The sequence below is a fragment of the Scylla paramamosain genome, chromosome 27 (assembly GCF_035594125.1).
Source record: "Scylla paramamosain isolate STU-SP2022 chromosome 27, ASM3559412v1, whole genome shotgun sequence".
NCBI classification, from domain to species: Eukaryota; Metazoa; Arthropoda; class Malacostraca; order Decapoda; family Portunidae; genus Scylla; species Scylla paramamosain.
This window is the reverse complement of record NC_087177.1, coordinates 15140766-15154308: the sequence shown is the minus strand read 5'-3', so window position 1 is coordinate 15154308 and position 13543 is coordinate 15140766. Positions and strand designations below refer to the sequence as shown.

The window sequence follows — 13543 nt, the reverse complement described above, 5'->3', positions numbered from 1 at the left end:
TGTGGTGGCGGGGAGTGAGGAGGAAGTGTGTGTGGTGGCGGGGAGAGTGGAGGGAGTGTGTGGTGGTGGGGAGAGTGGAGGGAGTGTGTGGTGGCGGGGAGTGTGGAGGGAGTGTGTGGTGGTGGGGAGTGTGGAGGAAGTGTGTGGTGGTGGGGAGTGTGGAGGAAGTGTGTGGTGGCGGGGAGTGTGGTGGGAGTGTGTGGTGGCGGAGTAGTGATGATGGATGGCGCGTCACATAGGACCGGTCCTGTCTGCCCGCTTCGTTCTGCGCCTCTGCCTCCCTGTCTCCTTGCCTCTGTCACTACCCTGCTCCCCCCCCTCTCTCTCTCTCTCTCTCTCTCTCTCTCTCTCTCTCTCTCTCTCTCTCTCTCTCTCTCTCTCTCTCTCTCTCTCTCTCTCTCTCTCTCTCTCTCTCTCTCTTGTCCACCCCTGTCCCTGTCTAGCCGTTCCTGCTTTCATCCTGTTTTTTTTTTTTTCTCACATCTTCGTATTATTGCATTTTTGCCTTCATCTTGTCAGCTTTTTCCGTTTACTTTCTCTCCCCTCATATCTTTGCAGTCTGTCTGTGTTCCTCTTTTTATCTTCTATCTTTTACTCTACGTTCTTCACTTTTTTCTCCCCTTTCTTACAATTTCCATTCACCATCTTTCTTCATTTTATCACTTTTCAAGAATATTTGTCTTCACATTTCATTTCATTTGGACTTCGTTTTCTTCCTCTCCGTTTACTTCCTAAATCTTTATCTTGGGTTTCCTTCCTATTGTTTCCTTGTCTGGCATATCCCGTGCCTGCCTGTATATCCTGCATCCACCTCTTCTTGTTCTGGCTTCACGTTGTGTGTCCAGTATGGCCTTCTGTCACCTCGCTTCCGTGTCCCCATCACCTCCCCTTTCCCCGACTTTCCATTCCCCAGCACCCTTCCTACCCACACTTCCAGTACATTCAGAGTGCATCCCCTCATTGCATTTTCATCCACCATTCTGTTAACCTCCTCCTCCTCCTCCTCCTCCTCCTCCTCGGCTCACCAAACCTCTTTCCTCTCCTTCATCTACTTCTTTGTCTTGCCTAAATTAATAATGAGTCTGTCTTTCCTTAGTGCAGGCCTCACTCAACTCCCTCCTGTTCCTTGTCCCTCACCGCCTTCTGCTCTCCTGCCTTCCTGTTCCCTTGCCTTCCCTGCCTGATACTCCTCTCTCTCTCTCTCTCTCTCTCTCTCTCTCTCTCTCTCTCTCTCTCTCTCTCTCTCTCTCTCTCTCTCTCTCTCTCTCTCTCTCTCTCTCTCTCTCTCTCTCTCTCTCTCTCTCCCCCTCTCTCCCCCTCTCCGTCTCCGTCTCCCTACTCTCCCATGCGACTCAGTATTCACGTCCTGCCGACTTGCATTTCTCAGCAGTGTACCCTCGCCTCCGTGTCCGTCTCTGTCCGGCTCATCTGTCAAGTGTTTGCCTGCCCATCGCAATTCATTACTGCTCTCTGCCCATCGTAAAAAATCAGTAATAATTGTAGCACTACTTCTGGCACCATCACATTATTATTATTATTATTATTATTATTATTATTATTATTATTATTATTATTATTATTCTCTGTGTGTGGGTGGGTGGGTATGTGCGCGCTTCTGTCTCTATGTTTGTCTGTCTCTGTTTGTCAGAAAGATATCTCCACAAGTTATCTACGAATTTCTATAAAAATTTTTAAAAAGTTTGGCTTTGGGCCAAGGGACAATTGATTAGATTATGAGGCGGATCCGGATATTTATGCGGATCAAAAAAAAAAAAAAAAACTTCCTGTAGATTTCCCTTCAGGGGTTCCTCCTTTTACGGGACCTCTCTTGTAGGAGTACCTGGCAAGGCAAGCTCCCTGGGTGCCGCTTGTTTGTTGTTGTTGTTGTTGTTGTTGTTGTTGTTGTTGTTGTTGTAACGCTAATGAACAAAGAATATTCAAGAAGATTATTTATGGTGCAGCATAAAGTATTTTGTACTGATTTCAGAAATGTTTGTCTTACTGATAACAGTTGTCTCGCTGTGTTCCTCGTGGCCCGCCATTATCTTACATTGCGCTGCACTCGTCTCGCAACCTGTGTTATTCCTTTGTTTTAGCCATTCCTAATATACAAATATCTTCGCATTCATTTTATCATGCATCTTTTTTTAGTTATTTCTCTTTCTCTTCTCAAAAAAATGTTACCGGCTTAACACAGGTAATGATTTGCTCGTGTTTGTGTGTGCACGGGGTATATTGGAGCTTGTTGTCAGTGGTTGTGAGCGTTTATAGTGGTGGCCTTGTATGTCCCTTCCTGCCTATGTAGTGCACCGCCTGGCACATACACTGGCTACAATATTGTCAGGTGGACTGCCTGTAAACACCAACATGTGATGGCTTCATATCAGCCTTAGCCTCCTGCCTGACACGGGAGTCACGCTGCCTCCTCCTTTGTGCTGGATCAAACATTACCGGGGGCGTAAGAACCACGTAACTTTTCACACACACACACACACACACACACACACACACACACACACACACACACACACACACACACACACACACACACACACACACACACACACACACACACACACACACACACACACACACACACACACACACACACACAGCCAACATAAACCACATGTGTGACGTCTCAGTTAGTCCAAGTGGATGGGAAGATGAATAATAGCGGGAGACGGCCATCGGGAGCCCGAGTCCTGTTGTTGCCGGGATGTAGGCCACCTGCCTTATTCCTGTGTTTCTTTTCTGGCTCTATACTTCCTCATCCTCCACACACACTATCCTGTCTCTTTACTTTCTCCTTCCTCCCTCTCTTCCTTCCATTCTTCCTACTGTTCCATCTCCGTTATTCAGCTCTTTCTTTTCTCTTTCCTTCTCTCTTTCCTTCTCAAGTTTCCTCCTCCACATTCGTTTGTGTGGGTAGAAAGTATGACTTTCAGCACCCGCAGTGAAGCGCTAGTTGTATAGCAGCGTTTGCTCCTAGCACCGAGAGCCACCAACGTTCTTCCTCTCACCATGATGAGGCGCAGCGGGGTGTGGTGAGTAAGTGTGTGTGTGTGTGTGTGTGTGTGTGTGTGTGTGTATGTATGTATTTGTGTGGGGGAGATGGAGGGAGAGGGGGTATGCCTGTGGGTGTGAGTGTGGGTGAGCGCTCGCCCGCCGTGTGTGAGGTGATGAGGTGGGAGTGTGGCGTCCGGTGGATATGCAAGGGTCTCTCCCTCCGCGATTCTGCATTTCCTCGTGCCTTTCGTCCCTGAGCGAGGGTCGTGTCCGTCCTCCAGTTTAGATACCCTGCGGTAACCGTCTGCCGGAGGGACCTTGAAGGAAACAAAAATCAGTATTGGTAAAGTGTCCGCCCAGGGGAGAGGTGAGGGTCGTGGCTCCTTCACTCTCTGTCGAGGTTACTCAATCGCAGTATGGAAGACGTGCTATCTCCCCGTCCTTGTGCTGCGTTGTATGTGTTGCGAATGCTGTTGTGGGTCCTGAAATGTATTTTGTTGTTATATGTTTCAGAGAGAGCCATGTCAAATGCTGAGTCCTATGCTGAACTCTTATTTCATTGTTTTATTTTGTGTTATGTTACGATTCTCTGCATCTCCTTAGTTCTCGTCTTGAAAGGTGTTTACAGGAAAAAAAAATAATGCAGTAAATCTTGAGTGAATATTAGTTGGTGAAGGTGGGTAAAACAAAGAGATCCTGGGTTTGGGAGGATAGCGAAGGAGTGGGGAAGCAGGAGGGTGGCCGGCCAGAGCACCATAAATCAAAAGTACTAAGTGGGAACGACGCGAGATGAAGTGCGTCCGACAAATGAACCAAGACCACAGCAACATTTGCAGCGAGGCACGCATTACCCAAAGTGAAGCGACCTCGTTGTCATGTATAAGGTTATTAGAATGCTGTCTGGGGAGGTAGTAAGCTTCCAGCAGGGCCAGCCCTAGCATAGCAATAAGGGCGACTGACCCGCTGCACGTAGCTTCCCCACCATCGCCCGTGTTAACGAGGGGTCGCACCAGCCGCCGCCGCCAGTACCTCCTGGGGCGGGGGCCGGGGCGAGGCAGACTCCGGGAGCTGTATGCCCGCCCGCCGAACTCCCGACGGAGCAGGCCACAGGTACAATCGTTCCTTGAATTTAAATAGGTTTGAAGTGACTTGAATTTTAATTCTTTGGGATGATGTGAACGAATGAACGAAGGCGGGGGTGTTGAGTATACTTCCCTGGCTCCAGGGAGGACGGCACTGTTGAGTGACTTCTGGCACTGTCTTAACACGGGTGTTGAATAAGGGATGCATTGACTTGGTCTTAAATTGTCTGTCTTCGTTTATATATTTGTAAAACATGTACGTATTGCCACCACCAAAGGAGCTTACTGGTCAGGACTCGAAAATCAGATCGTAAACTAAGCAAACAATAACCAGTGACTTGAGTGGAGAATGTCTTTTGTCGCCAGGCGGGCCTTGGCCGGCAGGGGCCGCTGACCGTATGAAGGAACTGGGCGAACCGAGACTTGGGCGTGTGCTCACTCGCCCAGGGAGGAGCATCGCATGAGGGGGAGCTCCCGACACCCTCTCCCCGTCCCCCGTCCCCTTCCTCCCAGCACACAGCATCGCTGGTCAATGGGGAGAGAGGAGGCCTCGGGGCGCCGCCCACTTGTGGTTCACCGTAGACTCTACCACTTAGAAAATAGATTCACCAGATTATCAGGTTTTCGGTCAGGGGCAGATATGTGCTACGGTGTGAAGGATAATTAATAATGCGATAGTTTTCCTTAAAATAACCTTTTATCTATTTTGCGTCACAAGAAAGAAATAAACACATGTACGCAGTATGCTTTCCTGCGAAGGATCGCCACCAAACAGGAGAAGGATTGTCATAGAATACATAATGGTCTCTAAGACCGCGTTTAGAGAGGGGAAGTGTGAAGCCAAGTAAGGGAAGAGGTGGGGTAGAGGCTGAGGAGCGCGCCGCCGCCACCGCCGCCGCTGTTCTCAGTGGATACAGTATTGAGTAGCCGAGCCAGGCAAGTCTTGGCCTCGTTGACCAGCTGGGCGTGGAGCAGCTTAATGGCCCCAGCCCCAACACCCCTCTCCCCGTTTCTCACTGTGCTGTACAAACCCCTACACACACACACACACACACACACACACACACACACACACACACACACACACACACACACACACACACACACACACACACACACACACACACACACACACACACACACACACACACATTCAGCCGTAACAAGAACATCAAATAAGAAGAATAAAATAGCACCAGTAATGATGAATGATGAAATTAATACTAGTGATAATAATGATGATGATAGTAATAATAATAATAGTTTTGATAAGGAATAGTGTATTAGTAATAATATTAATAATAATAATAATAATAATAATAATAATAATAATAATAATAATAATAATAATAATAGTAGTAGTAATTGTCACTATTATTATAATGACATTATATTATTACTGTTATTATAATGACAGCAAGAATAACAGTGATAATGAACGCCCAAGTTCACGACAGAGTGGTAGTCAGGTGGCTGCGGCAGGAGGCTCCTCAAGTCAGGGTAGCAGGGAGCGACGGATGGTTAGGCCTGCCGTCAGAGGAGCGGTGGCGGGGACGGGGACGGTCGGGCGGCGGACGGCGAGGAGTGAGAGCTTGGGTGAGGCGAGGCGAGGGGCGGTCGTAGATCAGGAAGGGCAAGTTAGTGGGCGGCCGAGCAATTACGGTGTGGGCCATGATGAAGTGTGGAGGTGGCGGCGGCGTGTTAGGGGATGATGGAGGTTGAGGGGCCTCCCCTGGCGGGCGAGTGTTGAAGTGGGCGCCGCCCTCTTCCTGCCCACCACCCTCTGGCCCGCCCTTCTCTTCACCTCTTGCATACAAACATTCGCATTCTTCATTTTGCGCCCCATAATATGTGCCCTTTCATACGATCTTCTCGCCATGTATTGTAACTGATATAATGAGGTGTTCAACCCGCGCCTCCCACGGGTGGTTACTGCCCGTAGAGTTTCATTGTGGTGTTGTCGAGGATCAGGTGTTGGGCGGGAAGACTTGCGCGCCCCTTCCTGGAGGGCCTCGGTGATTCTTGGAACACCAAAGTATATTGTTCCATTCGTCCATCGCATTAAAGGTAGTCTCATCATTCTCAGTTAAAGATCTGCATGTTGACACCTGCACGGATGTGCGCTCAGCAGATGCACATAAGTGTACAGTTAATTTGTTCACACTGGAGGATGAGGTGGTGTGTCACACCGGAGTGTCGGCAGCAGCCCGCCAGCAAGTCCTTTGTCACTCACCTCTCCATGCGTCATCATTCCCGTCAGACCACCCTCTACTTAACATCTCTCCACCTCAATACATCTTACTTTAACATGTGTAAAAACCTGGTTTTGTTGAGAAAATCTAGCATCTTTTGTATGGTGGCTCGTGCTCACACCGCATCTAACTGAAGGTTGTAACAAGTGGAAGATGATACAGAGGAAAGGGAGTGGAATGCTAGGAATGATTGAGTGACGGATGGCGGTGGTCGGAGCATGTTTTATCTCGCGGGCTTCCCAAACCTCCCCGCTAGAGGTCTACCATTTGGGATTCATCGTCATATTTACCCGCGAGTCGTCAGCCGCCTGTTGCTCCTCAGGTGTTTTTTACCCTCTGTCTTCGCTGTCAGGGTGAGTGTCGGGAAGGGAGGCTGCGTGACGGAGACGATGTTTGTATGATAAGGAGAAGCCCTAATGTAAGACTCAGCGCCGCCAGCCGACTGTGACGGGGCGCTGTTCCTTCCTCGACGGAGTAAGTAGACAAAACAAACAGGAGGTGGTTGACGGGACCTGCCAGGGCGGGCATCTGTTTATGTTGGCTTGTAAACATTGACGTTCAGACCTAAATGTTTACCCCAATAAAACGCGTGTTTGCACCTTTTTCCCGTATACTACCGTGAGTTTTTCCCCTCATGTTCTCACAACATGGTCACGGCCCGCCTCGTCCGTCAAGTTGTACCTGTACCTGCGTTCCACCGCCGCTTCACAGCTCGCTCATCTTCGCGCCTCTCAGCCTCGTCATTGCGATGGCGATTCCCTTCAGGCTTTCATTTTCTTTTTCTCTTCTTTAAGTCAGACCACCTCTGTGCTGGCCCCCCACTGTGTCCTGCCTGGCGGCCTGCACTACCATCAGCACATTTCGCTATTTCTTCATGCCTCCACTCGGCCTGTGTTCGTGTCCTGATTGCCGTGCGTGGCGTCCCTCCCTGCTCCCTCGTAACGTTGGGTTATTGCGGTCAAGACTACGTGGAGGGACTGAGAGCCAGTGGAGGCGATGGAGAGAGGGAGGACAGCCCGACTCTCGCTTCACCGACAGGGTTCCTTCACTTGTTTTATTCCTCTGCTTGGAACTACAAAAACGCAGATCACACACGCTTTTCTTTCAGATGAAGGCTTTCTCATTCAAGGTTTGCTCCTAAGTCTCATTACAAATGTTCGTGGATATCAGATGTATCGTATATTCTCCAGGCAGTACGCAGGAAAATATTCTCCGGGTAGTATGAAGGGGAGGCTGGACAAGGACTGCTAATGTTAACTAGAAAAAAAAAAAAATGTCACTACCATTAAAAGAAAGAATGCTTAAACTGCCACTACCATAAATTATGGAGAGAGAGAGAGAGAGAGAGAGAGAGAGAGAGAGAGAGAGAGAGAGAGAGAGAGAGAGAGAGAGAGAGAGAGAGAGAGAGAGAGAGAGAGAGAGAGAGAGAGAGTCCTGAAAGGGTTAGCCGATTTAGTTTTGGAGGTATCTTGATACTCTCGTAAAAATGTCGTTGGAAAGTAGAAAACAATCAGGCAGAGTATTCCAAAGTTTATTAGTGAAAAAGATGAAAGAGTTCAGGAAACACGTACGATATTTCTGTATAAGATATATTGTTGTGAGGAGCGACTTAGATTTTTCAAATCACTGTAGCTCGTTTGACGACTTAAACTGACCCCTCCACATGTGCAATACACCAGGGTGTTGCAGACCATAGAGTTGATTCGTGAATCCTGTCAGCAGCGGGGATTAACGATGGGGCGTGTTGTGTGTGCTGCACGGTAGTCGCCGCGGTATTTGTCGTGCACTTGTGATCCATTGTATATCAACACTCGCCAGTGATGTCACTCCCTGCACGGCACGTCATCGTTAACCTGTTTGTGTTTTTGTTGCAAATGTTTCACCACAGTCCTCCAACATTATTTTTTCATTTCTTAGTTTCCTTAAAATTTTCCTATTCGCAGCGTAAGATAAGACATTCAGTAATCAGAGCGGAGAGAGAGAGAGAGAGAGAGAGAGAGAGAGAGAGAGAGAGAGAGAGAGAGAGAGAGAGAGAGAGAGAGAGAGAGAGAGAGAGAGAGAGAGAGAGAGGTCTTTCGCTATATGAATAATGCATCAACATGAACAGGACTAAGAACTCATATTTGTCATTTTGTTGGTGTATTATTCGCAGCTTTATATATATATATATATATATATATATATATATATATATATATATATATATATATATATATATATATATATATATATATATATATATATATATATATATACACACACACACACACACACACACACACACACACACACACACACACACACACACATGCATCATAGTACAGTTGTTTTTGTGTGTTTGGTTGGAAGGAGACGACTGAGTCTTCAGGTCACGGAAGTCATCAATGTGAGGTCACGTTTGAGTCTGTCCAAAAGCTCGCCTTTTCGTCACTGTTTTGAGATGATTGAGTGGTTGAAGGTTACCCGTCATGCTGCCCCACAACACACACTTGGACAGCGGGAGCAACAGGGGCGGCTAGGGCGATATGGGCCTCTGGAAGCGTGACATGAAGAATCCTGCCTGCCATCCAGACCTGCAAGAATTCATCCAGAGGCGTTATTTGAGAAGCATCATGCTCGTGCGTGGTAGTGTACAAGTACACTCCATTGAGTCATGGAGAGTGATTTGGAGGTTCGTAAAGTGGTGTGAGCGTCTTGATGGGCAGGATAAATGCGGTGGTGGGGATCAGCGGTCCCTAGTTCTCGGGAGGAGCGGCATGGGACAGGTTTCCTGAACATGGGGGCGGATATGGAATGGTATTTTCGCGTCCACTCCAAACAGGGCGGAACATCTACGATGCAGGAATGTTGTCCATCCAGCACCACAGACTGGCCCGCCTCCCGCCTCCTGCCGTCTGCAGCCTTCCTCCGTCGCCGCCCGGTACCATTGACAAATGATCTGCTTCCCCGCCATGCTGTTTTGTCTGTGGTTCATATAGGGTCTCCGTCTCGTTATTTGAGGCACTGCGGGTGTTGTATTGCCCCGGCAGGCAACACGGAGCCGCGCATCATCTTCCTGAGGATTGTCTTGAGCAACTATATAGACTAGAGACGCTAGAGTGTAGCGTATCTGTGCCGTCTTGCTGCTAGATGGTTAAACCCACGTCGGCTTATAACCACTCGCACCCTTCCTCTCGCGCACGTATACACTTTCAACCCCCACCTTCCCGACTCTCTCCCTCCCTCTCTCCCTCTTCCTCTTCCACCACCATCGTACACAGAGGCGTGTGAGGCGCTTATCTTGACGTTCCAGCGTAAAATACGAGTACAGAGAGACATGTAAATGATTGTGATATAGCCAGAGAGAAAAGCTTTAATAACCTAAAACCTCTCAGTCCGTCCCTGGGGCGCTGCATGCACAGCCTCTAGACAACACTTGTACACATTATTATTTCTAAAAAGTATTTTTTTTTTTTATGTTTAGTCCTCAGTTTTCCATTTTCCTACATGACCTGCGGCAATGGATGATGCTTCGGCAGCAACGGGACTTTGCAAGACCCGCTACCCTTCCCCGCCGGGCCATACAGCGCCCTTCGTCGCCCACACCACCAAAGGCCGAGACTGCGCAAATGGCATAGTAGAGGCACGATTCTCAGACGTAATTCGGCACTAATACATTTGCATTTTCTTTTATCAATTTTAAAACAAATTTCTCGAAGTAAACGATGCCAGTGAACAATCATGAAGGCGTACAGGACTTAATTTCTGCGCCTGCATTAACGGAGAGAGAGAAGTGAATAGGGGAGATGCACGGCACGCAGGCTGCTCCTGGTGGATTGAAGGGAGGAACAGCCACGGTGCTTGCCTGCCCTCATCTCATCTAAACGCTGTAAGAAAAAAAAAGTTTTATGTGTTATATTTTGATGACTGTTGCTTATCTTGTGGTCAGTTGTGCCTAGTTTCATTTTAGATGTAGTGCACCTCGCCACATGGCTATACGTTTTTATAACATGTGAATAGCGACAAACTACAGCCTGTAAACCAAGATAAGGTAAAACTCTCTTCGTACCGCTATCCACCCCAAGTTATCCCCAAAAAAGGTGCTGGGTAGCTTTGATGCAGTGCTCGGCTCGCATCAGGTTTGATCCTGAATCACGGCTGTTTCTTGGTGAGACGGATAGCATTGTCTGTCACCCTAGCAGTGTATGGCCTTGGCTACGTGTCTCACGAGATTTTTTTTTTTTTTGTATTATCTTTTTCGTATCTTCATAATCACCTTTTCATCTCCCTCGCTCCGCCCCCCCAAAAAATAAATAAATAAATAAACAAATAAAATAAATAAAATAAATAAATAAATAAATAAAACCTTCAGATAGCCGCATTATGTTTCTTTTCATAAAGAATTAATTATAAAAATAGAGGAATACGTTGATTGTCTGACAAGGGAAATAGAAGAAAAATGTTTGTTGTGAAGTATTTTATTATAGGAGATAAAATAATTTTAATGTTTCTTGTTTTAAATTAATGGGTAACAAAATAGATAATGCTAGAAAACGTTGCTTGAAAACGTTTTCTGGCTCAACCTGAAGTGTACGTAATCGTAAGACTAATGGCACACCACGCCATCTCTCGGCCGACAACAACGACGCAGCTTTGTCGAGATGAGAAAAGTCAAGGCACAAAACATGTTATTACATCTCATTGTTGAAAAATGGCCAGAAAGAGTAAGAATGAAAAGCCTAAACAGGACTGTGACACATTCACGCTCTCCTCACGACTTTTCTCACTCTCACTCCTATTCACACTCTCACTCTTCCTCACCCTTACACTCCCTTTCACCCCCAAACTCACAATCCTTTTCACACCATTCCTCATCTTCACACCTCTCTCGTCACCTCTGCTCATTCTTCACCCCTTCCTCACTCTCACACTCATTCTCGGTCTCACATCCTTTCCTCATTCTCCTGCGCACACTCACACCCATCTCCTACAGCACGCCTACATGTCTCCCATGCAATATTTTCCCAGTCTCGCTACCCCCAATTCACACTCGCACCATCCCCCTCACACTTGTCTCCCTGCTCTGTCACTCTCCCCCCCTCACTCACGGCAGATGATCATCGTACTGTACCTCGCTCATATAAACCCACAATTTATTTACTCATTTGTATGCATATTGAACCACCATCACCATCAGTCCCCCTTTCAAGGTTCAACAGATCTGTGTTTCGTATTAGCTCATCTCTGAGTCACCCTTTCCCCGCCTCTCCCTCTTATTCTCTCCCCACACCATTGTTTCTTTGTCAGTGTTTTTTGTCTCCGCTTCCCTCCCCCTCACACCACTCTCTCCCTCACTACTTCCTCTTCCTTCAGCCCCTCGCCCAACCCCCGCACTCCCGGCCTTCCGTTACTTCTCCCTTGTTTCCTCTCCCTGCATTCCTCATTCTCTCATGACTTCCTCTTTACAGTGAAAGATCTTCCCTCACGCTATCAGTTTCCTTCCTCCTCCCCTTTCACATTCTCTTTCGCAAGCATTCCTAATACTGTCTCGTCATACTTTTCCTTCTTTTCTGTCTCCTCTTCTTGTAAACATCTTCCTCCTTTACATTTCTTTTCCTTCCTTTCCTTCCACGCACTCTTACGTTTCCTCATACCTACCATTCTCTCTCTCTCTCTCTCTCTCTCTCTCTCTCTCTCTCTCTCTCTCTCTCTCTCTCTCTCTCTCTCTCTCTCTCTCTCTCTCTCTCTCTCTCTCTCTCCCTCCATACATTACTCTTTCCTTCACCTCACACCACCTGTTTTCTTTACCCTCGGTGCTCCTTTCGGCCTCCTGGCACGTAACAAGTCTCCGCGGGTGGACGTCACGCCTTTGGGAGCTCGTGGTGGAGCCGCTAACACGCCGTCGGCAGGAGGCGCCTCAGTATTCGGTGTTCGGAGTGAAGGGAAATAATGGCCTGTTGTCGGTACGCGAGGGCACAGCTGGCGGGTCTTGAGGGCCGGGTGGACTGTCACGTTTATTATTATGTGTTAGGTGTTCAAAGGGGCAGACACCTGAGGGGAGAAGAGGGGAAGTAGGTCTGGGCAGGGAGAGTGGAGACGAAAGTCAATATTAGGGGACCCAGAAGGTCTTGGCTTGGGTTCACTCCCTCTATTTTGACAAGTGATATTTAGTGTTCCGTAAAAACCCTTGGCACCTTAGGATTTGATTGTTTGTCAGAGGATTAAATGTTGATACGAAGGGTTCACGGTGGGGGCTCCCTTGCCGTGGGGAGGAGGAGGAAGGTGAGGAGAGGAGTTCGAAGAAGGGGAGAAGGGAAGAGGGTGAAGTGGAGAAGTTAATAAAAAAAAAAAAAATGGGCAGGGGGAGGGAAAGGGAAGAAATGAGTGGTAAGAGAGGCGAGTAGGAGGAACAGGAGGTGGCAGAAGGAGAACGAGGAGGTCACAGGAGGCATGAATGAGAGAAGTGAGAATGAGGGAGAGGAGAGTCCTTTCTTTAGCGTGAAGTATATTCAGTATTGTACAAGTATAGGATGTAACCTTGTATGATTCACAGGTATTAATTGATGTTTCTTTCCTACAGGTATGTTGTGTTGGTGTTTTCCTCGATGTGTGCCGGAGTGTTAGCATCAGTGAGGTGAGCTGCTGCTGCTGGTGTGTGTGTGTGTGTGTGTGTGTGTGTGTGTGTGTGTGTGTGTGTGTGTGTGTGTGTGTGTGTGTGTGTGTGTGCAAACATTATATCCTAATCACATTTTCTGTCGTGTGATTTCGATAATTCTCAAATAAATTTTCAGAGGGACATCTTTTATCAGTTAGAGAGAGAGAGAGAGAGAGAGAGAGAGAGAGAGAGAGAGAGAGAGAGAGAGAGAGAGAGAGAGAGAGAGAGAGAGAGAGAGAGAGAGAGAGAGAGAGAGAGATTAGATACATGACAACTAACCTTTTATAGGCAGAGACATGGTGATTAGTTGTACCAAAAAGTGGAGGCTGATGTCGGTTCAGGATTACTGGTTCTGTGCACCCTGATGACTGCTGTTCTGGGCGAGGAGAGGCTGCCTGGCCTCCCTGATTTGTGATGACTAGTCTAAGTGATTAGTAGATTTTTTTTACATTGTTTCTGTTGTGCTGTTTTATTTTACTTTATCTTCTTTTAAGAGTAATATTGAAGTATGGTATGTTATGTTTTTTTTTTTTTTTATGTGCAGCGCCATGACACCCCATCATTGT

General features: G+C 47.4%; 1 protein-coding gene across 1 annotated transcript in view; it reads left to right on the top strand.

Moving 5' to 3' along the window:
- Positions 1-13231, top strand: part of LOC135114272 (uncharacterized) — a 147167-nt gene extending 133936 nt beyond the window's left edge. The window contains exon 6 of the mRNA XM_064030145.1: positions 12903-13231. Coding sequence (XP_063886215.1) covers positions 12903-13085 — 183 coding nt within the window. The 3' untranslated portion in view covers positions 13086-13231. The remainder of the gene's footprint in view (positions 1-12902) is intronic.
- Positions 13232-13543: the final 312 nt, after the last annotated feature.